The following is a 26413-nucleotide window of genomic DNA, read 5'->3' on the forward strand; positions in this document are numbered from 1 at the left end:
GGGACCCTGGAAAGGGCTCCTGAGTTGTTCCCTGAGCCAGTGACCTCTTAGCCTAGGACAGAAGAACTCAGGGCCTCCAGCCAATTGCAGAAGTGGAACAGCATGCAAGGTGCTGGGAACAGACTCTGCAAAGACCCAGAGGTGGCAACAAAAACCAGAAGAAACAGAAACAAGAGAAGCAGATTGTGTGTGGGACACAGACCCAGAGTCACTGAGAAAAAAAAAGGGGCCTGGTTCATCCCATGTGGCTGCAGGGACAAACTGTGTGCTTTTGCCTGTGACAAAGTGACAATAGGGTTTTAAGAGCTGAGAGGCTCTGGGTGAGAAACCCCAAGTCCAGGCATCAGCAGGTGGGTCCTTTCCAGTGTCACAATCAAGACTTTGCCTCCACCTGTGCTTTCTGCTGGCTGGCACTGTCCTTCTCGGTCTCTGCCCTCCCACCACACTCTGTGCACTGAGCCCATCATGAGAGGATGCCAAATGCCTCAGGACTGACTATTTTTATGACCAATGTGGAACCCAGGTGTGCTGAATGTCCCGGGTTCTGCCTTTCTTTGCCAGTGGTGTCCAGATGTCATCAAAACACAAGCAGGACCATGCCAGGCACAAGGACAGTCAGTGTTACCCTTTGGGGCTTGAGATTGCAGGTACAAGCCAGACCTGAAGGGGAGAGCAGGGTCTGGGACAAATGATGTGGCTCCAGGGCTCCTCTGGAGGTCCCCGGGTGTCACCTGTGTCCTGTTGGAGAGGAAGTCAGGAATGGGAGGAGGGGAACTGTGGTCTGTGTCTTCCTTCTTGGCATGAGGGAGCCACTGCATGCCAGACCTGAAGGGGAGAACCAGGCCCAAGATGAGCAGGGATTGGTCCAATTGAAAGCTAGTGTCCAGTGTTGAGTACCGAAGGGGCTGGAGAAGAGAGAAGGGTTACATGGAAGTCTTAGTGAGGACATGATGGGTCCCCAGCTTGGCAGGAGACCCATGGCCATGGTTTATTAAAACCCTCTCTGTGGATCTGCAGGTGTGTCAGACGGCGCAAGACTGGAAGCATAGGTCAGCATTACCATGTCCACCAAAGGCTCAGATAGAGCACCAGGCAGAGTGTGAAGGGTTCTGTGGTCCAGGGATCTGTATCCTGTAACACTTATGGGTGTTTGGGCTCCTGGACCTCAGGGCTGCTACAGAGAGAACTGAATGGCTGGGGTCTGGGAGAGCCACCCCTCCCCCTCACAGAGATTGAGAGAGGACACTGGGTCAGGAGTAGGGTGCGGGGACAGGAGCAGGGCTTGGAAGCTGGTGGCCTTGAGCAGTTTGCTGCCTTCTCAGTGAGCATCAGCCTAAGCAGACAGAGCACACGTGGGTCTTTTGTGGTTAATGTAGCTGTGTATTCACAAGATGCTGGGCCAGCACACTGACCTATGGAGCCATTAGGTCTGTGTGAATTGTGGTGACTGTGTGTGTGTGTGTGTGTGTGTGATTCCAGAACTTGGCACCCTGAGGTATGTGAAGTTCTGTGAATTCCAGGCTAGATGGACAATAACATCCAGTAAAGGAAGATTTAAAAAAATGAAATATACACAGAATGAAACTAAGAAATGAAAGAGAGGAAGGAAGAGAGAATAAACTAGTTTTGAGTTTCAGTTGGTGCATCGTGATTTAAATCAGTGCTTCAAATGTCATCATCACACAGACAACTAAGTTTTAAAGTCACAGATTGTATACAGTTTCATTTTCCCACAGTGCTGAGGACCTCAGCCTGCATGCTGCAGAATCAGTTCACCTTGATGCACCCTGACTGGATTCCCAGGACTTCAGGGTCATGTGCATCTGGTAAACAGTTTCTGTGTGGGATGGGGGAAAGTCTAGAATCAAGTCATGGAAGCATGGACAGGATCCAAGGATTCTTGACTTCGTTCCTTGTATAAGACATCTGGAAGGATCCCAAGCCACCAGACATCAAAATATGTAGAAGTTGGGTTCTGCTCTGTCCACTGCTGGTTGACAGTTACCTGGGCCCATGGGGAGCTTGTAACAACAGCTCACAGTTTCTAGGGGTGCATGGACACACCACCTCCCCATGCACACGTGTGTACTTGATGGTCCCTTCCCTCAGAGTGCACACACTCTCATGAGTTACTGTGGTTTATTATCGCTGATCAGACACTGTCGGATGGAGCTTCCCAACAGCTGGACAGATGGACGTCATGCTTGAGTTCTCTTTCCTTCAGAGTCTGACTCCCAGAGAGCACTGTTGGAGGGTAAGGCAGAGGACGCAGGCTGTGAGGATGCTGTCCATGGGCAGGCAGGGATCAGAAGCCTGCAGTCTGATCCCAGGTTGGATGCCCCTCACTGGAGCCTAGAGCACCATCCTGTCCTCTAGGTCAAGGTCTTGCAGCAGAGCAGCACATGCCCCTCACTCCGGAGCCTCCTGACCAAGTGCTGGGTGTTCACAAGACGACACATTTTTTATTCTCGGCCGATAAATCCCAGGTGGATATCCAGGACATATCATGGTTCTTAAAGCAAGAGAAATGCATCCAGGACTCAGCCTCTTCTGCCAGAAGTTTCCAGGCCTCTAAGTTTGAACCAGCCACGTTCCTTGTTGGGTCAGCCGGGTCCAGGATCACAGGCCTGTCTTTTTGGAGCTGTCTGTTCAGGTAGTCAGAGATCTCTTGATGAAGAAAACCATAATACCATGTCCAGTAGATTAGAAGAAACTTGTAATCGACAACCAGTTCTAAGAAGGTCAGGAAGCTCTTGGCTGTGGCTATTTCATGTTGATTTTCATTCGTATGTTCCCAGACATAGATTGCGAGCAGCTCCAGGGCGTACTGTGGGGGCAGCTGCTTCCCCAGCCTCTCTTCACACTGAGAAGAGAAAGGCAATGAGAAAAACAAGGCTCTTAGCTGTTGTCTGTGGGCGACTTCACACAGGCTCAATTCAGCTGCCACCTGATGATGTCATTACAGATATAGTGTCACACAGCCACAGCCAGTCACTCTGGATTCAGTCTCTGGCCTCTCCTGTGCTATAGTCAAGAGCTGAGTGGTTGAGATGGACACCTTGTGTTCCATAGACTGAGCCCTGACTAGCAGGCACAGGAGGAATCAAGACCCCATGAGTGACAGCTAGGAGTGAGGGTGGGGGCGGGACATAAGGAGTGCTCACTATGGAAGTTTTCTCATGATCACTGAAGTAACATGGAAGGGCCAGGGAGATGTCTCAAGGGTGAAGTGCCTCCCTCCCTGTGCAGGGGTGAGAACTAGAGGTCAGACTCCAGCATCTACACGAGTGTCAGGCTCTTGAGGGTGTTGACCCATAATCCTAGCTCAAAGGGCTGGAGATGGGGCTTCCAGGGGCTGGGGGACTGTGCAGACCTGCTGACCCAGCACACTGAGTGTCATGTGTGAGACCCTGACTGATTACACAAGGTGGGGCGTGACTGAGGACCTGCCCTCACGCTCTGACCTCCACATCCTGTCTTATGCACACACAAGCACACATGAAGGCATGTGCTCCCATGCACAGGTACACACTGTGTGTAGTTTTAAATACATGCTTCTTCCTTTCCCAGGACTGTGGCCAAGCTTCCTACTTAGTTCTGAGATCAGCTGCAGCTGACCCCACTCCCAATTTGTCCGTTCTTCCCGGATTACCATTGCCAATGGCCAGCTACAGTCTTTCCCCTGCGACTGTGCTCCCAGCCCCTCCTGGGAGCACATTAAAGACATGGCTTCTCTTTTTTCTGCCCAACTCTGTTCTTCAGAAGAACACTCAGCTCTATTATCTTTATCTATTATCTATTTATCTATTATCTTTGAAATTGCCAGGTAACAATGGCTGGGTGCAGAATCTCCTGCCTTCATCTTAACAGCTAGCCCAGATCAGCCAGCCACCACAAGATGAGACAGCTAGTTCTAGTTACCCCAAGATCTTACATGGTTGCTGTGTGCTTCTCATTCCAAAGCCTAGCCAAAAAGACCTTTCTCTTATCTCTCATCTCTTTTACCTCCTTGGAAGTACCACCTGTAACCTTTGCCCAGCAATTGGCTCTCACCTTCTCTACTGACCCAATCAAGAATGAATGAGAGAAGCTGACTTTAGTTATCAGTGTGTCCCTCTACAGGTACACACACAAACACCACACATACATTTAAAAAAAATAGTCCAGACAAATACTGAGAAATCACCCACTGAAACAGAGGATATCTGGAAAGGACAGGAAAACAGAAGGCATAAAAAAAATGATGTGAAGAGTTTGCTGAAGAAGAAAGTAGACATGCCGAGACACAAATGAAGCGACAGCCGTGGAACAGTGAATTAGACACAGCTGAAGAGACAGTTACATGATTAGAATGTGGACTGGAAGAAATCACTTAGAACAAGCAAGGAAAGTCCTCCCTCCCCATTCCCTCTCCCTCCTACAGAATCATGTTCCCTTGCTGTTCCCCCAAACCCTTGTATCTCTGAACCCCTCTTCTCTGATCCCCTTCTAACTACTTTTTCCCCTCCATTTTCTATTTCTCAACTTGTGCCATTTTTATTTCTCTTTGTCAACCTGACAAGGGGAGTACCACCTGGAGAAGATGGGCCTACAAGTGAGGAAGTGCCTCCATCAGCCTGGCCTGGAGTCAGGCTCGTGGGGCATGTTCTTGATCAGTGTGGGAGGGCCCAGCCCATTGTGGGCACTGCCTGTCCTGGTCAGGAGGTCCTGAGAGGTTTTTAAAAATCAGACTGATTGCCCAAGGGTATCAGGCAGCCAGCAGAGTTCCTTCATGTCCTCTGCTTCCCTCAGTGATGGGAGTGGGATGCAGGGATGTGAGGCAGACAATCCCTTTCCTCCCCAGTTTACTTTCCAGCATCATCTTTACCACAGCCATCAGAGCAAAGGAGGACAGACACTGGTCCTAGGGAGGGGGCCCTGCTGTGACTGACCCGCCATGTTGCTCCTGGGGAGGACTGAGGAAGGATGATGGAACTTTGGGTTGGAAAGCTGTTGAGAGCTGAGAGCCTGACAGGCTGTTTGTGGGGACCTGGAAGACAGGAGGGCTGAGAGGCAGGCAGGTGACAGAGGCTGGAGTGAAGTTTCAGAGGAAAGCAAGGACCCCATCTGGGCTGCTTTTATGGCATGATATTGAAATTATAACTTTACAAAACGTTAAGAAAGGAAAGGTTATGTGAACACAGAGGTGTATGTTTGAGCATCCATTTGAAAGTAAGTTATTTGTGAAAGTGAGATTTTGCCAACTAGACATAAGCTAGGGTCACTGAGCAGGAGACGCCCTTAATCAAGACAGTCCCTCAGTCAGTCTGGTTTAGGGTAGTCTGTGTGGACAAGTTACTGATCAGTGGTGGATGTGGTTGGTGCCATGCCTGAGTGTCTTCGAGGTATAAGAAAGCAATCTGAGTGACCCATGGAGATGAAGGCAGTGAGCAGAATTCCTCCCTGGTCTCTGCTTCAGTCACTGTGCTGACTTCCCTCAGTGATGCCCTGTGACTGGGATGTGTAGCTAAGTAAGACCTGTCCTTCCCAAGGCACTCTGGGTCATGTGGTAACGCTATCATGTCAATAGACAGCAAGCTAGAATAGACCTCTTCTTGGGCCTGCATCCACATTCTCTACACACAGGGTCCACAGTGTCTGGGCCAGATGCCTTACCAGTTGATACCAGTGCTTGACCAGACGGATGAGATTCTTCAGCTTGGTTGCACGATGCTTCAGGAAGTTTTGATGGAGGTCTATGAAGCAGATGTAGAACTCACCCTCCTTCTCCAGGGTGGTGCACTCGTGGATAAGTTGGGTGTAGACTTGGTTGTATAATTGGGGTTCAGCGAACTTGTTGTCTCTCAGTTCATCTATAAAGAAAGTTTCTTGCATGTTTCCACTCATCCCTGCTCTGAGGATCTTCCTTCTCTCTAGGGTCACAATCGCTCTCTATGAGGTTCACTGAACAGGGTAGAGTTTGTCCATAGCAAGCATCACTCCCCATACAGCCACGCGCCCACCACACCTCTGGACTGTGCACATGAATTGGTCCTGGAAAGTCTGTGCTACCAACTGTTCCTAGTAGGATGCCTTACTCCCAGGCCTGCAGGAAACAGCACACTGTGGTCACTCACAAGAGAGCTACACGGTCATCTGATAATGGCCAACCATGTGCTGATGTACCATGGAGAACTCTACCTCAGTTGTCTATCTTATCTTGTGAGTACAGTGTCTGTGCTATTTTGAGATGATGGGTGGGTTGTGTGCTCATGGATGGGGCAAACATATATTCAGAGGGCACAAGAGGAGATGGGGTGTCTTTCTTTATAGTTTGTCACCCCCTCCCTTTGCAGCAGGGTCTCTCTGTGAACATGGACCTTGACTGGTGTCCATCAGGCCCCAGAGATTCTCTTGTCTCTGTCTCCATAGTACCAGGAATGCAGGTCAATGTGTGGAACTTCCTAAGCTTAGGTGGGCATTGGGGATTTGAACTCAGGTCCTCATGCTTGTGCAGCAGTCACCTTTATCCATTGCACTCTCTCCCCAGGGACTGTGTGTTTACAGTGCTCCAATCTCTGTAGTGCCTAAATTAGTGTCATGTGGTATTGATTGTCCAGTTCCTGAGAGCTTCAGGATATGGTGGTTGTGTCTGTGTGTCATGTAATCTTTTACAGTGACAGGAACAGGCTATGAAATTGATGTGTCTGTGGCTATGTGTAGGTGTGTTTGCACATTTGAATAGACTATCCGGGCATTAGGCTGCACCTTTGGTGTCTGCAGGTGTGTGGCCATGGTTGCAGCAGGCCACACCATCCATCAGGCTTTGATGCTGGCAGAAACCCAAATCACTAACTGATGGAGCTTGGGACAAGTCCCATACCCCACTGTTCCATAAAGTTCTAAAGAACATATTTACTATTTCAGGACCAGCACACGGTAGGTCTCATTTGCTAAGTCTCCTGGGTGAGGGCTGTGGTCCTCTTTGGTGTCATCCACATAAGCACTCCCAAGGCAGTGCTTCTACTATAGAGTTCCTGTCCCACTGGAAAGCTGCCTCAGGCTGGGCAAGTCCATGAGCAATACCGGCTTCTGGGGGAGCCCCCTCCCAGCTCATTTCTGGGTCACCCCCTCTGAACTCCCCCCCCCCCACTGATCAGGGTTCTAAGCCTCTTGCAGCTTCCCACAGCAGGCTGGCCCTCTCAGTCCCTGCTGCCTGAGAGTCTGGCCTATATCCATTCCTCTCCTAAGCCAAAGGCTTGTCTCAAAGTTAATAGCAGCAGTTCACACAGTGGCCAGCAGGCGGTGCTGTATTTCATAACTATTAATCCAGAAGTATTCTCCAAGCTCCCCAATCCTGGTCTTTCATAGGTGTTCCTGGTTTTCTTAGGTAGATTGGACAATTTGTAATTTTGGAGACACACTGTGTGTCAGTCAAGTGTAGTATGAGAGGACTTAATGTAGAGAGTCATTAAGTCCAATTATATAACACGTGTGCATGTGGAATTTTGTGATGTGTACGCTGGGTTCTAGTATTCTAGAGGGGGAAAAATTCTTCGGGAATTTCTGCATCCTGCACACCACCCCCATGGGCAGACACCCAGACCTCTGCATAGGTCTGAAGTTTCTCATTCTTTGATAGAAGATGCAACAGATGTTAAGTTTTAGCTGTATCTCTTGTCCCACTCTTAGAGACACATGGTTCCCAATCTCAGTCATGTAGGGAGCTGTCCACCATGCTGACCTTCTGTAGGGTATATCCCCAGGGGCCGGGCAAATGGCTCTGTGGGTAAAGGGCTCCTTAGAGACGTACGAGGACCCCAAATCATATCATGAGCACCCCCATTAGAAGCTGTGGTTGAGGGGTATGAGTGTCCACACCTAAATCGCACTGCTGGGGAGGTAGAGACAGGAGAGTCCCTCAGGCTGTCTGACTAGATAGGTTGGCATGAAACTGGCATATCCACTTTTCACAAAACAAACTTGCCTGGCTTGTAGCCAGTGGTAGAGGAATCCCCAGTGTGTCTAGAGTATATCTGAGTATAATTGTTTACAGCTGGAGACTCGTAGCCTTCAGACACTTCTAGGAATATACACAACCCCTACCCTCAGCCCTGTGCTGTACCTAATTGATATCGTGAGTCTCCAGGTGCCAGAAATTGTGGGTTCAGCTCCATCAGAGCACACGCCACACCTGATCCCAGCTCCTTACTGCAAGAGCCATGAAGGTGGGGCAGCAAACTCCAGGTCAACCTCTCAACCAAAATAGAGGCTCCTAAGTAACGGACATCCAAGGCTGGCCTCTGGCCATTACCCACACATGTGTACAGACATCTGCACACATGTGAACATAGTCCCCCCAACACACACACACACACACACACACACACACACACACAGAGAGAGAGAGAGAGAGAGAGAGAGAGAGAGAGAGAGACACACACACACACACACACACACACACACACGAACAGACAGACGGGAGGGGGGGGATTCGGGCATGAGGAAGTGCAGGCAGAGGCTCCACTGCTGGCTGACTTACACAGGGCATCATAGGCTGGATGCACATCAAATTCCATCTCCTGCTGGAGCTCAGGGGAGCTCAGCTTGAAGCTCAGAGACCTGGAGTTGGGCCGCTCTGAGATCTGGACCTCAAACTTCACTTTAAATTGTTTCTCTTGCTGCAACTGGCACAGGTGTTTCTGAATCTCCTCAAGGAACTCTCCATGCCACTTTAACTGATCCTCAAAGCTGGTGAGATTGTTAAATAACACCACCATGTTGGCCTCTGACCTGCCCTTGAGCGCAGTGTGTTCATTGTAGGAGCCGCCCTAAAAGACAAGGATGAGAATGACAAAGGACAGGGAGAGCCATGCTGGGCCGTCCAGATGCTGAACAAAGTAGGAGTCCATCACCAAGAGTGATCCTTGGATGGAGAAAGCTGACCCCTGTGCAGTGGAATTGTATTCAGTCCCGAAGAGTGAAATTGAAAAACTCTGTAGGAAAATAGATGGTCCTGGACCTCCTTGTGATACAGGAGATAAGACAGATGATGAACATCCTTTTTTTTTTTTTTTTTTAAATCTATTTCTATCCAGAATTGAGAGAGAGAGAGAGAGAGAGAGAGAGAGAGAGAGAGAGAGAGAGAGAGAGAGCTCAGGACTCTCTGAGGCAGGACAGGTTCAAGTACAAAGTGGAGGGCTGGTAATTGGTCAGAGGAGACTGAGTAAATTACCATAGACATATTAAACTGTTGTCACTGTCCCCCTTGTTAGAGTATTAAAAGGATTAGTCCGAGTCTAACATGACTCTGGGAAGAAAGTTTCTAACAATGCTAAACGATCACAGAGCAAATGTTAAATTTAGAAAATTGAATTCACACAAAAAAGAAAAGAATGTGAGAAAATAACAAGTGATAAGCAGAGATCCTCCCTAAATAAAAAGCTGAGCACAATCACTAACAAACTTGCACCCCTGACATAGATGGGTGGACTTTTACAACACAACATTTCTGCAGACTTCACAGTGACTGAGGGAGGGAATGTCGTCATAAAGTCCCATTTGTCAGATGGAAACTCGGGCAATGAGGTTCCATCAGTCCAGTCATCAAGCAGGTGGGGGGGTCTCTGTTCTGTTCTCTGCCCTGTGCCATAGCTGGGGTGCACATGAGGACACTGGGCACAGAGCAGGTAGGTAACTCACTCTCCTCTAAGGCCTGCAGTCTGGCTTCTGGGAGTCCTCTCCCACCCCATCCTGGTCAGCTCAGGCTAATGGGACTCACCATCACAACCCTGGAGACCCTCACAGGGTGGGCGGCACCTTGGAAGCATCTCTCCTTCAGGAAAGCACTTATGAAGTCAATGTCTGCTCTGACCTCAGTAAGAAATGTAGTGTCAGGAAGAAGGTGATCCTCTATATACTTGTCCATCTCCCACGCCGGAGTGTTACTGAGATCCATGGGAGTGCTGCTTTGATCCTCTTCCATCCTGAGGCCAGGAATGTTTGCTGACTGCAGCCTTGCCTCAGGAGTCAGCTGCCCCTTTATATCCACAGCTGGCTCCTCTTCCCTGGAAGGGCGGGGCTATGCAAATCAGATCACTGCACCTGCCACCTCTGGCTCCTGGGCTCCCTGACTCTCTGGGGTTTTTTTCCTGCAGGCATTTCTTTGGATTGTCAAACCCTCATCACAGCAGGCTGTGGACCAGGAGGCCTGAAGCATCTTAAACAGGTTCTGTTGTTCCTTCTTAGTCTTGAACTGTTACTAAAGAAAAATCCTGCCTGTAGTGGTGGCGCACACCTTTAATCCCAGCACTTCAGAGGCAGAGGCAGGTGGATTTCTGAGTTTGAGGCCAGCCAGGTCTACAGAGTGAGTTCCAGGACAGCCTGGGCTACACAGAGAAACCTTGTCTCAAAAAACCCAAAAAACCCAACCAACCAACCAAACAAAAAAACCAAAAACAGAAAAGAAAAATCCTTTGATCGTCTCCTAGATTGTTAACAACAGAACACACACACACACACACACACACACTTTAGTAAAACATGAAGAGCAAGTGAGTGAAATCCAGAAGATGGTAGGCACCAGTTTCAGCACAGCTGTGCTGGGTTTGTCACAGGTGACTGGTCCATGCTGGATATTGTAATGAGCCGTCTACAAGGTCATAGCTAACTTCTAGTTCAGACTTAGGGTCTCACGGTTCTGTGGGTTCTCAGACGCACACCCATGATGTGGCCCTCATCCAAGGCATCAGTTGAGACAGTCTGTCTGTCCTCTACCCCCACCTCCTTCTCCATAAAGGACAAAGGCTTCACATCTTTCTTTAATATGGGCCCCCACTCCTATGCCCTGGGTGGATGTGAACTTGGGGATCTGCCCCATTGGCTTCCCAAGTGATGAGGTCACAGGGGTGTGCCTCTCTCCCTAGATGTAACCACCTGGGTTATCAATCAATTGCCACTGTCCACTTCAATAGCATAAAGTGTTGACTTGTGCCCAGGACACAGCCTCAAGAGGGTGAGCCTGTCTCCATGCCAACCTCTCTCTGCCCAGCAGGAGTGGATGTTCATCATGGCAGTATGCTCCACACCTGTGGACCAAGTCCTTTGAGATTGACACAGAAGGTAAAGAGTTTGAGGCCACCTGTTTGTGTATTTGTGTGCATATGTGCACAGGCAAGCTCACGTGTGTGCATGCTGTGTACGGGTGAGCGTGCGCATGCGTGTACGCGTATGTGTGTTTGGGACCTGCCATGTTGGTTCTTGGAATTGAACACAGTTTTCCTGGAAGCCCAGCCAGAGCTCTTAAACTCTGAGCCATCTCTCCAGCTCTCCAAACAAGAGATGAGGAGACAGAGGCAGAAGGTGGAAGGGCATCAAACTGTTTTGATGAGGTCTTGGGTGCGCCACCCAAAGGCTAACTGTCAACCTTTCTGGTGCCTTGACAGATAGCTCACTGTAATGTCCAATTCTGACCTGTCCTGACCCCAGCTTGGTGGTACAGCCTTTACTTTTACTTCACCCTTGGGAATACCCAGGGTTAGCCCCCACCCTCACCACAGCCCCCCCAGCACCACAGGGAAAGTGTAGGACCAGAGTAGGAGAGGGGGCTTCTGGGAAGGCTGAGCTTTCTGTAAGAATTTTTCTGTAATCCTAGAACTGCAAGTCCAGAGGTAAAGGAAAAGCAAAACCTGTTCGGTGCTATTCTTAAAAAGAAAAATACATGTAGTTCCACCTAAAAGGTTTGCAGGAGCTGGAAGCCGACCTCAGGAGCCACCAGCCACCTTCTGCAGTTTCCTGACTCGGTTTCCTCTCTTCTCCTAAGTGTACAAATTGTTCTTAAAACATGCTGTGTAACAGCTTTTTCCAGAAGAAATTCTGTGAAAACCAGATCAGTTTCCTTATGCATTCTTCCCTGCTTTGGATCCTGAGAAAGTTCTAGCTTGGGGCTGGGATGGGGGGGGGGGGGGGGGGGGGCGCGGTTTGCCAGAAGCCCTGACGCTATTGGCTGGTAGGGCCTGGATTATTTGCATAGCCCCACCCTTCCCAGGAAATGGAAACTGAAAGTCCCACTTCAGCCAGCCTGGGAGACTTAGGCTGCAGAGGTAAAAGCGCTGGATCTGTCATGGAGCAGGGACTCAGGAGTATCCCGGCCTCGAAGCTAGATAAGTTCATAGAGGATCATCTTCCGGATACCGACTTCCGTGATAGCCTCAGAAGAGTAATGAGTGTCGTTAGTGTTCTCCTGAAGGAGAGATGCTTCTTGGGCTCTTCCCATCCAGCGAGGGCCTCCAAAGTGGGGAAGGTGAGCCCTCCTCAGTCTGAGCTGACCGAGATGGGGTGGGAGAGGACTCTCAGAAGCCAGGCTGCATCCCTGATCCCCCCCCCCCCCAACTCTGATCACAGCTGGGTGGTGGGTTCTCCCCCCCCCCCGCCCCCACCCCACATCTGTATTGGAGAAGGAGCCTCAGCTACAGTTTATGTTCCCAACTCCCAGGCCACATCCATTTCAGAGTCAGGGAAACTGAGGCCCAGAATGGCAAAGCATTGCTGGGTCAGGGACAGGGGGTTGGGGGGAATATAACCTTTGAACTGCTAGTGACATCCACTAACTTAACTACCTCCTCCATGCCCAGTGTTCTCAGTCCGTGCCCCAGGATGGCAAGGACACATAGACTAAGTCAGATGTGACACAGAGGACAGACCAGGACACTCCTGCTGTGTGACTGGATTGATGGACCCTCTCTGGGCTCAGTTCTGGGTCTGTCAAGTCGAATTTCATGACGATGGCACCTAACTCTCAGGCCCTGTGAAGGCTGCAGAAATCAAAGTTTTTCTTGATTGTATTTTTATATTTTTAGTTGTGAGTGGGGGCTCTGTATGCATTACTGCAGGTTCTCTTAAGATCAAAGAGTGGGTGTCTGATCCCTTAGAGCTGAGGTTCCATAGGTGGCTGTGAGCTGGCCTACTTGGGTCATCCGCAGGAACAGCTGCACGTTTGACGACTGACCCCCCTCTCCATCTGCAGATGTGACAATGTGTAATGCCCCCTCTCAACAGTGGCTGGTGCTCACGTGTGTTAGTGATGATTCTCAGCATTTGATTTAGGGAGGCTCTTCTCAGTGGGAATTCTTCTTTAAAAAAATTGTTTTTACAGATTTAAATCACCTTTATTGACTTTTCAGTTTCTCTATCATTTTATATGCTATTCTTTATCACACAAGGCCATTTTCTTAGAAGAAAGTGATGTCATTTGAGCACATTTCCTCCCAACTAACAATGCCAACAGTGGGACCATGGCTATGTTGTCATATATCTGTATTAATTTAGTCAGTCTCCTTCCAACCACTACTGTCCTTTACTCCACACACAAGACCCTCACCAGAGAGTCCTCTCTGATTGCATGTCACATGTGTGCAGCCAGTGTAGACTCTACGTGAGAGAAAATGTGCTAGAGTTTCCCCTGATTGCTCTTCCTTGTTCTTTTCCTTTGGCTCCTCCCCAACTCCCATACACAGTCCTCTCTCTCTCTCTCTCTCTCTCTCTCTCTCTCTCTCTCTCTCACACACACACACACACACACACACACACACACACACAGACTCCACAGATAAACATGGATGTTTGTCCTTCACAGTCTGGTTTACCTTCTGTACCATGAGAAGATCCAGAACCCTCTATTTTCCTGCATGGATCCTGATGTCACTCTTCAGGGCTGACTAGTATTCCACTGCACATGTGGCAGCTTGCTCTATCCATCCATCCATCCCCCCCAGTGCTGGATTCCTAGGCTGTCCAGCATCTGGACTGCCCAGCATGGCTCTCCCAGTCCCTTGTCATTCTCATCCTTGTCTTTCAGGGTGGCTCCTCAGGCAAAGGCACCAAGGCCAAGGGAAAGTCAGATGCTGACCTGGTGTTGTACCTTAGCAGTCTCACCAGCTTTGAGGATCTGTTAAATCGACGGGAAGAGCTCATCAAGGAAATTAAGAAACAGCTAGATGAGATTCAGCATAAGGAAAATTTTGTAGTGAAGTTTGGGGTCCGTTGCTCATGGAGTCCCAACTCCCAGGCTCTGAGATTCAAGCTGAGCAACCCCTACCTGCTGAAGGATGTGAAGTTTGATGTGCTTCCAACCTGTGCGTTCCTGGGTAAGCCAGCCTGCCAGAGACCTCAGCTCACCCTTCTGCATGCCTTCATCCTCCCTTCTAGTTCCACCTGTGTGTGTGTGCACACGTGTGTGTTTCATAGGTGTTCTCAAGTATGTGTATGTGCACATGTGTGTATGTGTGTGCATGTGTTTGTGCACATGTGTATGTATTGTGTAGTGTGCATATGTGTTTTGTAGGTGTTCTCTTGTGTGTGGGTGTGATTCTGAGCCATGGCTAACACATCTCAAGAGTCATCCATCTTTTTGAGACCTTGTCTCTCCCTGGTTCAGAATTCACACATGAGCCTGACTGGCTCGGCAGAGCCCCAGGGACCTTCGAGTCTCCCTCCCCCTTCTCAGCGCTAGGATTACATCCTACCCCACCAACACTGGCCTTTTCCCTGAACCCTGGGATCTCTACATGGGTCCTCAAGCTTGTGAGGCAAGCACATTACTGACTGAGCCGTCTCCCCAGACCACACCTTCCATCCCTGAACTGAAAACTCTAATATTTGAGAAATTCACTTAAAGAGAGTATCTCTTTAAAGCTGAGCTGGGGAGGAGGGATTTTAGAAATTTGATTGTGGGGAGAGAGAATCCATCCCAGAAGGACATCAAGTGGTGAGCTGGCTCAGTTAGGGGAGGGAGTCACACTAGATGCTCCCTTAACATACCAGTCCTATTCATGGCTGGCTGTGCATTGTGTCTTTTTAAACCTGAGACAGTGTAGACGTCACTGAAAATAACAAACTCATGAGTCTTCTCCAAAGAATGGGAACCTCAGAGCTGGGCAGAGACCTGGGGTGTCTGAGGAGGGTTTGTGCAGGATGCAGATCCTCTCAGTGGAGCTCTGTCCCCTTGGTAAATCTGCAGATGCAGCCACCACTGTCCCAACCACCCACATGCACACATGTGTTATATCATTACACATTAAAAGATCTCATCCTGAATTTTGATGAAAATCTCAATTATTCAATTTTACCAATGAAGACTTACAAGCCAGATGCTGTGATAAAAGCCTGCTATCTCAGGGAGGCAGAGAAAGCACCCAGCTGACCTTCCTCCTCAGCCAGAATGTTCCAGAATGCATCCCCTCTCTCATGCCATCTCAAAAAACCTCTTTCAAACTGAATGCCCCTCCCTTCTACTTCCTGTGGGTCTGTCTATCCTTCCTCTTGACTCTCTTATACTCTCTATGGTTTCTTCTTAATAATTCCATGTTCACTTCTGGTCAGCTTGTGCTTGCTCTGCCTCTTGATCTATACTTAACTTTATTTAATCCTTTATTTACAATCTTCAAGCAGAAAGCTCCCGGATTAAAGTCGTGTGCAAAGGCTGAGCCACACCACAACTAAAACCAGGTTTTTCCAGTAAACAACTCAATATCACTCTTCACAGTGTGATCAAATATCCTGCAACAATCTTATACCAGTCCTGACACACAGTGTGTCTCCAAAATTATAAATTGCCTGACTCAGGGAACACCTCTGAGTGTGGGCTTTGGGGAACATGTAGAATATGTGAGCCTTTTCATTTTCGGGACACAGCACCGCCTGCTGGCCACTGTGTGAACTGCTGCTATCAACTTAGAGACAAGGCTTTGGCTTAGGAGAGAGATGAAAACAATCCAGAGTCTTAGGCAGCAGGGACTGAGAGGGCCAGTCTGGGAGTAGTACCAGGGCAGCCTGCTGTGGGAAGCTCCAAGAGGCTTAGAACCCTGCTCGGAGGAGGGGGCTTAGAAGGGGTTGACCCAGAAATGAGCTGGGACAGCAGGTCCCACAGAAGCCTGTCTGGGTCAAGGACTTCTCCAACCTCATCAGCTTTCCAGCTGGAGGGGCTCCACCACAGAAAGCCTGCCATTGGAATGGTAGTGTGGGCAGCAAAGCCACAACCTACACAAGATGATGTAGCTGATGAACCATATTGTAATCTAGACCCTGGCCAGGCAGTGGTGGCGCACACCTTTAATCTCAGCACTTGGGAGGCAGAGGCAGGCGAATTTCTGAGTTCGAGGCCAGCCTGGTCTACAGAGTAAGTTCCAGGAGAGCCAGGGCTACACAGAGAAACCCTGTCTCGAAAAACCGGAGGGGTGGGGGGAAGTAGTCTAGACCCTGAAACTGAAAATAAGCCTACGAGGGAGAGACCTCCCTGGTCACTGAGTAACTGGCTTGTCCCAGCTCCAACCGTGAGTGACTTTGCCCTGTGCCAACCTCACAGCCTGATGGTGTAGCCTGCTGCATGGCACACACGTGCACACACTTAAGGCACAGCCTGCTGCCTGCCTAGTCTACTCCCGTGTGCACACACACCTATACACACATCTATTCTGTAGCCTGCTGCCCATCCACTGTACAAATGCACAGGAAGGACACACACACACACACACACACACACACACACACACACACTGTCATACCTTGTTCCTGTCAGGATCTGGATAAACAAAAACCACATGATACTAAGTTACATGCTACAGAAAATCATCCACCAAAACCACACAGTGCTGGAGAGACAGCTCAGTAGATGAAGGCGATTGCTGCACAAGCATGAGGACCTGAGTTCAAATCCCCAACACCCACCTAAGCTTAGGAAGTACCACACATTGACCTGTATACCTGGTACTATGGGGATAAAGACAGGAGAATCTGTAATACCTGCTGGATGCCAGCCTAGCTCCACGTTTACAGACAGACCCTGATGCAAAGAAACAAGCTGACAAACTATAAAGGAAGACACCCTAGGTCCTCTGCTGTCTCTGAACATATGTGAATACCTCCTCAGGAACACTTGCAATCTGTACATAAAATAGATCATCAGAGACTCTGCCAGCATGAGACATGATGCACAAATGCAGCAGACCGCTCCACAGTAAACTTTGACACAAGCAGGAGTGCACACAGTTGACAAGAACCATGCAGAAGATACTGGAACCGGACATGGTTGGCCGTTCCTGCCACCACTCTCTCTAGGCCTACAAGAAAAACCCTCACTAGAACAAACTGGGAGCAGGGACTTTGTAGTGTACAGCGTGTGTGCGTGCGGTCCTCGGGAGTGGTGGGGCAGATGGGCACATGTGGACTGATGCCTGCTGCAGAAAACCTGCCTGTTCGCTGAACCCCATAGCCACTGACCTTGTCACCTCAGAGAGACTGAAGAACTACAGAAAGGGGCTGAGGTGTTCCACTAAATGAAATTGTCTTTACAGGTCATCTTGATATCCCCAGGAGGCCTAACGAACAAGTCTATGCCAATCTGATCAGTGGGCGGACCTTCCCAGGGATGGAAGGCAAGCTGTCTACCAGCTTTATGGAGCTCCAAGAGTATTTCTTGAACTGTCACCCAGCCAAGGTGAAGAGTCTCATTCGCCTGGTCAAGCACTGGTACCAACTGGTAAGGCATCAGACCTAGTCCCTATGGGTGGGCTTCATCTGGACAGAGTGTAGACACAGGCCACAGAAGATGTATATTCTAGTTTGGTTTCTGTTGAGGTGATAGCTTTATCACATGACCAGAAGTCTCCTGGGAAGAAAAGATATTATTTGTTTACACCTCTAAGGCAGAGTCCATCACTGAGGGAAGTCAGAGGAAACCTGAAGCAGAGATCATGGAGGAATTCTGCTCACTGTTTGCTGTCCATGGCTCTCAGTGTGCATTTCTATAGAGCCCAAGACCACATTCCATTTATAGCCCCAACCACAGTGGTCTGTTCCCACCCACATCAATCAGTAATTAGTAACATGCCCCCACACACTACCCATTGCCAGTCAGATGGAGGCATTTTCTTGATTAACATTGACTCCTACCAGAGGAAGATAGCTGGTGTTTAGTTGACAAAAATTAACCAGCACAATTGATCCCCTTTCAATATGGCGCGCGCACGCGCACACACGCACACACACACACACACACACACCCCATGATTGAACCATAACCTTTCCTTTCTGGCTTATCCCTAAGGTCTCAGGTCAGTATTACATCATAAAACACAACATAGTTTTAAAAATCTCAAAATTAAAAACAAAAACCAAAAAAAAAAAAAAAAAAAAATCCAACATATACAAAGATTAGTCTCTCAACTGTGGGCTCATATAAAATTAAAACACAAGTTAAATACTTTCTTACTCCAAAAGGGAAGAACCAGGTCATTGTCACAATCAGATCAAAACACAACCAAAGGCCAACAGAGCAAACACCTCAGTATCTGATATCTGGGACTCACAGTTCTCTGAGCGTCTTGGGCTCTGCCACCCACAGCACACACAGCTGGTCTCAGGCTCACATCAGCTCTGTTCTCACATTGCTTTGTTCCTGGCAGTCGTCTCCTGCTCAGGGTAAGTCCAGTGTTTTGGGGTCTCCACTGCCATTGAGGCTGCACTTTCACCAGTGGCTTCTCCTGGCCTTTCCCAGTGCCAGGCCTCAGCTGCTCTCCATGACCCCTCCAAACTTGCAATTTTCATGGGACCAAAGCCTTACCACCTGGAAGACCTCTCTGCAGTTCCAGGTGTGGCTGACACCTGGAGATGTCATTTTGGGACCCCTGGACCACAGCTGTTAGGGTTCATGATTTGCCAAAGAATGATGTCCTGCACTGAAATAGCATGCAAAGGCTAAGAGTATTTTACTGCTTGAGTCCAGCATACTGGGGTCTACCATTTACCAAGATGGAGATGCCCAGGAGAGATCATAGGCCCAGTTTAAAGCACATCAGTGGAATTCCAGGGAAAGGTAGGTGACCTCTTTCTTAATTGGTTGGCTCTATCTCTAGGGACATTCAAGAGTCACTGCTGGGGAGGGGCTAGAAAATGTTGCTGGGGAAGCCTGGAAACTGTTGCTGACTCTGCCCTTGCCTCAGGATGGTGGGGCAGTTTCTGATGGCTAGATACTTTGTGATTGCATGCCCTAGTTCTGGAGGCCAGCCCCATCGTGGTGGGAATGCTTTTCTTTTCTTTTTCTTTTTTTTTTTTTTTTTTTGTTTGTATGTTGTTGTTGTTTTGGTTTTTCGAGACAGGGTTTCTCTGTGTAGCTCTGGCTGTTCTAGAACTCACTCTGAGGACCAGGCTGGCCTCAAACTCAGAAATCCGTCTGCCTCTGCCTCCCACTGCCCAGCCAGGAATGATTTTCTTTCTTCTTGTTGGTTCTTCTTGAAGCAGCAGAGGGGGAAGAGTGTCAGTGGGGAGGGAGGCAGTGCTAAGACTTGGTCTTAGGAGACTCAGGGGTAAGACTTTGTCTTACCAGATATTTAGGGTTGCCCTATAATAAAAGTTTACTTATCTAAGTTACTATGCTACTGTAGCTGACCTGCCTTCTGTGATCCTCTGAGGTTAGCACCTCATCCTAAAAACAGCAAAGGATCAAGTAAATAGCCTTTGTACTATCTCAGCAGGAGCTGCTGGGCTCTAACTTATGCCTGCTAGTCTGAGGTCTTTGGAAGAAAAGACACTTAGAGAAGTTATAGAGTTTATTACTAAGTGTAAAAAGTTTCCTATGAAAACTATCTAAGGGGAAAAGTGGAAAGATCCTAAGTGGGGAAAAGGAAAAAATTCTAGTAAAGGGAAATTTCTTCTAAGGGAAAAAAATTCTCCTAGGTGGGGGGGAAAGGAAAGGAAGGAACAAACCTCTCTTTGCCTTTGTCCTCAGTACTTATACATCTTTCAGAATATATGATCACATGTTACAAAGTTCATCACAAGTTCATACCAAAAATCAAATTATAAAGTGAAATAGAAGTTTACAACAGAGAATGTTTACATGCATGGACATTAGGAGTAATTATCTGGCTAAACATACATCACCTGTCACAGCTCCACAGGTTCACTGAAGGTTTAAAACCATAACTAAGTTATTAGTGAAATTTTGTATAGATGAACCCAGGCAATATTTTATCTCCTGTCCTACCATCTACAATAAATCGTTAGTTCCCTTTTTATGACCTTTGGAATTTTACTACCTCTTGGAATGTGCTCTGAGGAGGAGAAAGTCTGGTTACTATCTAAAAGCAATTAACTGGTGACACATGGGAGAATGGCAGAGTTCTCATTGCAGTTTTGACTATCAGAAAAGGACCTAATAACAGTCCCGTTATAAAAGAGCTTAATAATCACTGATATAATTTTAGGAATTCTTATAGGATCATCGTTAAGACTTAAGAAGTCATCTATTTGTCTATATAGCACAGCAGCTGAGAGCCCCGTTTTTCTCCTTGCCTTTCTCTTCTCAGTGTAAGGAGAAGCTGGGTGACCCACTCCCCCCACAGTACGCCCTGGAGCTGCTCACAATCTATGTCTGGCAGCGTGGGAGCAGAGGAACTAAATTCAACACAGCCCAGGGCTTCCAGACCGTCTTGGAACTGATCACCAAGTACAAACAGCTTCGAATCTACTGGACGGTGTGTTATGACTTTATACATCCAGAGGTCTCCGACTATCTGCACAAACAGCTCAGAAAAACCAGGTAGTCTGTCCCCACGTGGCTCTGCTCCCCATCGGTACAGGGCTGTTCTTGTGTGAAAGGGGGAAATGGGAGCTCTGTGTCTATGAAGGGATTGTCCTGCTGTCACCTGATTGACATGAGGCCCTACAGCCCTGGGAGGCAGGGGTGGGCTCTCCTGTCTGCAGATGAGGAGACCAAGGCTCTGACATTGTCCAGACTCAAACAGCAAGGAAAGGGGAGGGCATACAGAGGGAACTGAGGTTATCATAAGGGCTGTAAGGCTTGTGTGGAAAACCAGCAGTGGACCAAGTACCTGTAAATAATAAAGTGCTATGTGACCCTAGGTAGAGACACGTCCTGATCCCATGTTTGTTCAGTTTTCACACCTCATCCTGTGAGACTGGCTGATCCAACTTGCCACATCTCACAGATCAGAGAGGCTGAGGGTCCTGCCCCAGGACACACAGCTACTAAAGTTAGAGGATTTGAATTGAGGCCTTTGAAGTCATGCCCAGGATCCCTCTGGGTTTGGTATATGCTGATGGGGGAGGGGGACAAAGGACAATCTGTGGGGCAGGGACAAAGGACAATCTTTGAATAGGAGCTCTCTACTGGGTTCCTCCCCCACCCAGTGCAGTGGTACCGGAGGCACTGGCCAGCTGCATACTTCCCTCCCTGAATGTTGCTCTGCAGGCCTGTGATCCTGGACCCGGCTGACCCTACAAGGAATGTGGCTGGTTCGAACTCAGAGGGCTGGGGACGACTAGCAGGAGAGGCTGCCACCTGGCTTCGGTACCCATGCTTTAGGAACAGGAGTGGTTCCTCAGTGTGCCCCTGGGATGTGCCGGTGAGAACATGTCACCATCCTCTCCGTTCCACACACCCTCGTTCTCTTCATCTACCTGGAGAATATTCTCACAAAGCTGTGGTCTCCTCGCCCCTGTGGAGGCCAGCGGCTCTCCTTATTTCACGGCCATCTTAACACCGTTCATAGATCTCATGGGCTCACAGGATGGCTCAGCGGGTAACACAGATGACCTGGGTTTGATCCCAAGAACTCCTATGGTAGAAGGAGAGAAGCAAATCCCCAAAGTTATCCTCTCACCTTTGTCTCTGCTGTTACACACATGGACATGAGTGTGCTTACAGAGACACACACAGAGAGATACACACACACACACAGAGACACACATACACAAACACACACATATACACACATACACACACGTTTCCCACTCTCTCTCTCTCTCTCTCTCTCTCTCTCTCTCTCTCTCTCACACACACACACACACACACACACACACACACACACACACACAGACTTGGAGACCTGAAATCACTGGCTCAGGGACACTCAGATGAGTATAGTGAGGCTGGCATCCCATGGACTCTGAAGCCACCGTTAGGTCCGTGAAGCATCCTGTCTCCCCTGTCTCATTGTCATGTGACCAATGGGACTCAGCAGGGCTGTGTCACAGGTACAAGAGGCACAGAGGGACCTGCACTTGGACCTTTCTCCTCCTGGGGCAGCATCTTCCTGTTGTTAGTGATGCCATGAGTGCCCTCCAGATGGAGGTTAGCATGGCTGTAAGGATGTTGGAACCATAACCCAGGTCAGGAAGGCAGTTTGATGGGGTGTGGGAGTGGTGATTGGGGATGTGGGGGTGGGTCAGGCTGCAGTGGCCTTTAGGGCCATCCCTCTGGCTATGCCCACTTTCTCATTTGAAGGATCTGTCACTGAATGAGAGGTGTCAGGTGGGAGGCATGGCTTCCAGGGGAGAGCTCTATATATCCTCAGGGGCCTGAGCCATGTCTGACCTACTGTTCACCTTCTCAGCAGCCTGACCAAGGGGCCCAGGTGGCCTGTCACAGAGCTCACCTTCAGGCCTCATTTGCATCCCCTTCCCAGTAAGAATATGGGCTCCTGACATGATTGTGTTTTCTATTACAGACGGAGGTTGATGTGCCATACCAGAAGAATAATTTTTTTTATATTGTCTGCCTATTTTTTTTGGTTTTGATTAATTTCATTTTTGGGAAGACTTCATCTGTATAACCCATCCTCCTGCCTTAGGACTGCCATGACTGCAGTGCAGGCCTGCTGTGCCCTGCCTTTCTCTCCATCGGCAAGTGGATAAGAACTGGGCAAGTGTCATGCTGTGAACCCAGCAGGACCTGCCCAGGAGGCTCCTGAGTCAGGGTCATGTCCTGCTCTGCTGCAGGCCCTTGACCCAGAGAGGGCAGGAAGGTGCCCAAGGGCAGGAAGGTGCCCAAGGCCTCGGTGAGGGAAGGTCCAACCTGTGATGAGACTGGAGACTGCTGACCACTGCCTTCCCACCCCTGCATCCTGTCCCATCACAGACAGCCTTCTTCACAGCCTGCTTTATCTGCCTTGTCCTCGGACAGTGTTCTTTGGGAGATGAGAGATTCAGAAGGGGAGTGTGATGGTTTGTATATGCTTGGCCCAGGGAGTGGCACTGTTGGGGGATAAGGCCATATTGGAGTAGGTGTGGCCTTGTGGGTGTGGTCTTTCCCTTGTTCTAGCTGCCTGGGAATCAGTATTCTGCTAGCAGCCTTCAAATGAAGATGTAGAACTCTCAGCTCCTCCTGTACTATGCCTGCCTGGATGTTCCCGCCTTGATGATAATGGACTGAACCTCTGAACCTGTGAGCCAGCCCTAATTAAATGTTGTTTTTATAAGAGTTGCCTTGGTCATGGTGTCTGTTCACAGCAGTAAAACCCTAAGACAGGGAGGGAGGAACTCAAGCTTGAATTGCATCTGTTCACCTGTTGGGAGGTTTTCTCCAATGTCTGGTCAATAACAACAAACCACAGCAAGCCATGAGTGTGTATCTCTGTGTCTGCTTGTGTGTGTGTGTGAGGATGTGTGTATCTCTCTGTGTGTCTGTGCATATCTGCATATGAGGATGTCTGTGTGTCTATGTATGTATGTGTGTGTCTGTACATGTGTGTGTATGATGATGATGATGTGTGTGTGTGTCTGTGTATGTATGTGTGTCTCTCTGTGTGTCTGTACTTGTGTGTATGAGAGGATGTGTGTGTATGTATGTGTGTCTCTGTGTGTCTGTACACGTGTGTATATGAGGAATTGCGTATATGTGTGTATCTCTCTGTGGTGTCTACATTTGTGTATATGAAGATATGTCTCTCTGTGTGTCTGTACACGTGTGTATATGAGGAATTGTGTGTGTGTATCTCTTTGTGTCTGCACGTGTGTGTATGAGGGTGTGTGTGTGCATCTGTATATGTGTGTGTGTCTGTGTGTCTTTGTCTTTGGTCAAGTAGCTGCACTTATTACACTTTCCAAGTCCTCAGTGGTGGACAGAGCAGAACCAAACTGATACAACTTTTGATGCCAGGTATCCCGGGATCCTCCCAGGTCTCTTCTTACACATAAGCCCAAGACAGGAATTATTAGTTCCTTCTATGTTCCCAAGCAACAGTAATTTCTATTGGGAATAGTCCTCTTTTGAGCTATCTTACAGCACATAATGTCTTTTCCTGGGCTGTTCTGTTTTTCTCTCTCTTTCTGGCCGAGAGTCAGATGACCATTTGATCTAGGACAGAGATTTGAGGAAACTAAACAAGCATGCTTAGGTTGGGAGAGGAAGGCCATAATCCAACTCCAGAGCCAGCTTCATAACAATGTTGAACAGCATAAAATGATGCTTCAGTATTATTCATACCCAAAGGACAGCATAAAATGATGCTTCAGTATTATTCATACCCAAAGGACAGCATAAAATGATACTTCAGTATTATTTATACCCAAAGGACAGCATAAAATGATACTTCAGTATTATTCATACCCAAAGGACAGTGTATATGACTCCCTGCAAAATGGAATCAAGGGATAAACTACAGGCAGTAACCTGAGCAAACAGATCAAAAGAAACTCAAAGATACAAGATTTAGCGAGACTTAAACATCAGATTTCATGGAGCCAATGAGAGGGACAGAGACTGAGCAAGGTCCTGGAGTGATCTGGGAGCCAGGACTAGTTAGTGGGGAGGTAGCTGGGAGCCAGGACTAGTTAGTGGGGAGGTAGCTGGGAGCCAGGACTAGTTAGTGGGGAGGTAGCTGGGAGCCAGGACTAGTTAGTGAGGAGGGAGCTGGGAGACAGGACTAGTTAGTGAGGAGGGAGCTGGGAGACAGGACTAGTTAGTGGGGAGGTAGCTGGGAGACAGGACTAGTTAGTGAGGAGGGAGCTGGGAGACAGGAGTAGTTAGTGGGGAGGTAGCTGGGAGACAGGACTAGTTAGGAGGTAGCTGGGAAACATGACTAGTTAGTGGGGAGGGAGCTGGGAGACAGGACTAGTTAGTGAGGAAGGAGCTGTTCTTAGTCCCATTCCCATATCTGCAACAAAACTTGTCCACACAGACAAATACAAGACAAAACCATTACTATACCAAGGGAGTCCAGACAGGGATTCAGTTCACTGGAATAAATACAAACAGTAATAATAATCAGACAAGCAATGGCCAACCACCAGGCTCTCACTCACCCAACACAGCAGACTGACAACCAAGGGTGTCCCGGGGTCAGAAGTCACCTTATTCACATGTCAACAAGACATCCTCTGATATCCTGGGCTTGAGACTGTTCAGTCACCCAAAAGAGTGCACTCACCAGATTTCACAAGACCAAACAGTACAGGGGGTGTCTTACTTAGGGTCTCCATTGCTGTGAAGAGACACCATGACCAAGGTAACTTTGATAAAAGTAAACATTCAGTTGGGGCCGGCTTACAGTTTCAGAGGTTCAGTCCATTATCATCATGGCGGGAGCATGGCAGCGTCCAGGCAGACCTGGTGCTGGAGGAGACGGTGAGAGCTCTCTATCTCATTCTGCAGGCAGCCAGGAGGAGCCTGTCTCTTCTGCACTGGCAGAGCTTGAGCACCAGGAGCCCTCACAGCCCACATACACAGTGACACACTTCCTCCAACAAGGCCACACCCCTTCTGACAAGGATACACCTCCTAATGGTGTCACTCCCTGTGGGCCAAGCAATCGAACACATGAGTCTATGTGGGTCAAAACCTAATGAAAATAGCACAGAAGGCTTGCAGGGTTGAATTAGAGCCTCTTTCTCAGGGACAGAATAGATCCTGTGCGAGCCCCAACAAGTTCTACTTGGCCTGTTCTCACCCAAGAGGAAAGCCACACAGACCCAGAAAGGGACATACACCATTGTGACTACAAGTCTAAAGAGACAACCCTGACTTGAGTGAGCCGGGACTTTATAAAGGCAAAAACCTTTGAGTTTTTATAAACTTTTGAGTTTTATAGAGGCAAAAACCAACTTCCCATCGGCATAGCTGCCGGTAAGCATGACAGAACTGTGTTTTAGAGTAAGATACAGTTGTCTCTCTAAAGTATTTCTGTTTGATTGAGGAACAGGAAGTCTTGCAGTTGCAGGAGAACAATGCAAGTTAGCAAGAGTTCTTGCAAGCTCGGTACATACCTGCAGGCCAGCCTGACTTGTTTTAGCCTAAGGTGGAGTCAGGATTTTGCAAACATGTTTGTATTGCTTCATTGACTTATTAATGTCTTCTGCAATATGTGTTAACTTATACCTAAGGGCTGAGCTTTCGCCACATGAAACTATTATTCAGCAGGACAATATGTTTGTCATGGACATGTTTCTGTACATATACAAATACAGACCCATAAAGAGTGAAGAAAGGGCTCCTTAGAAAATCAATGTCATGGGGTTGGAGAGAGGCCTCAGAGCTAAGAGCACTGGGGACGCTGCACAGATGTGGCCCACAGATTTATGCTCAGGAACACACATACACATTAAAATAAAAAACTAACACTGAGTGTCCTGATGGATGCCT

General features: G+C 48.5%; 2 protein-coding genes across 2 annotated transcripts; one reads left to right on the forward strand and one right to left on the reverse strand.

Moving 5' to 3' along the window:
* Nucleotides 1-1178: 1178 nt before the first annotated feature.
* LOC143437699 (inactive 2'-5' oligoadenylate synthetase 1C-like) lies at nt 1179-10577 on the reverse strand. The gene is made up of 4 exons (XM_076922657.1): nt 9761-10577; nt 8522-8810; nt 5656-5852; nt 1179-2863 (listed from the first exon to the last, which is right to left on the reverse strand). The coding sequence occupies exons 1-4, from the start codon at nt 9962-9964 to the stop codon at nt 2444-2446; spliced, it is 1110 nt and encodes a 369-aa protein (XP_076778772.1). The 5' UTR covers nt 9965-10577; the 3' UTR covers nt 1179-2443.
* A 1443-nt stretch (nt 10578-12020) lies between these two features.
* LOC143437697 (inactive 2'-5'-oligoadenylate synthase 1B-like) lies at nt 12021-23254 on the forward strand. The gene is made up of 6 exons (XM_076922654.1): nt 12021-12280; nt 13835-14123; nt 17328-17512; nt 20340-20572; nt 21245-21398; nt 22503-23254. Exons 1-6 carry the CDS (start codon nt 12029-12031, stop codon nt 22605-22607), a joined length of 1218 nt encoding a protein of 405 aa, XP_076778769.1. The 5' UTR covers nt 12021-12028; the 3' UTR covers nt 22608-23254.
* The last annotated feature ends 3159 nt before the right edge of the window (nt 23255-26413 follow it).

Source organism: Arvicanthis niloticus, chromosome 24, assembly GCF_011762505.2.
Source record: "Arvicanthis niloticus isolate mArvNil1 chromosome 24, mArvNil1.pat.X, whole genome shotgun sequence".
NCBI lineage: Eukaryota > Metazoa > Chordata > Mammalia > Rodentia > Muridae > Arvicanthis > Arvicanthis niloticus.

What these genes read in the sequence shown, in the direction of transcription:
- LOC143437699 (XM_076922657.1), bottom strand. Translation starts at nt 9,964, where the DNA reads ATGGAAGAGGATCAAAGCAGCACTCCCATGGATCTCAGTAACACTCCG. An exon ending in TCCAGCCTATGATGCCCTGT is followed by an intron (nt 5,853 to 8,521) that starts GTAAGTCAGCCA and finishes CTTTCTTTATAG; the next exon opens with ATGAACTGAGAGACAACAAG. An exon ending in TCAAGCACTGGTATCAACTG is followed by an intron (nt 2,864 to 5,655) that starts GTAAGGCATCTG and finishes TTCTCTTCTCAG; the next exon opens with TGTGAAGAGAGGCTGGGGAA.
- LOC143437697 (XM_076922654.1), top strand. Translation starts at nt 12,029, where the DNA reads ATGGAAACTGAAAGTCCCACTTCAGCCAGCCTGGGAGACTTAGGCTGC. An exon ending in TCCAACCTGTGCGTTCCTGG is followed by an intron (nt 14,124 to 17,327) that starts GTAAGCCAGCCT and finishes TTGTCTTTACAG; the next exon opens with GTCATCTTGATATCCCCAGG. An exon ending in TCAAGCACTGGTACCAACTG is followed by an intron (nt 17,513 to 20,339) that starts GTAAGGCATCAG and finishes TTCTCTTCTCAG; the next exon opens with TGTAAGGAGAAGCTGGGTGA.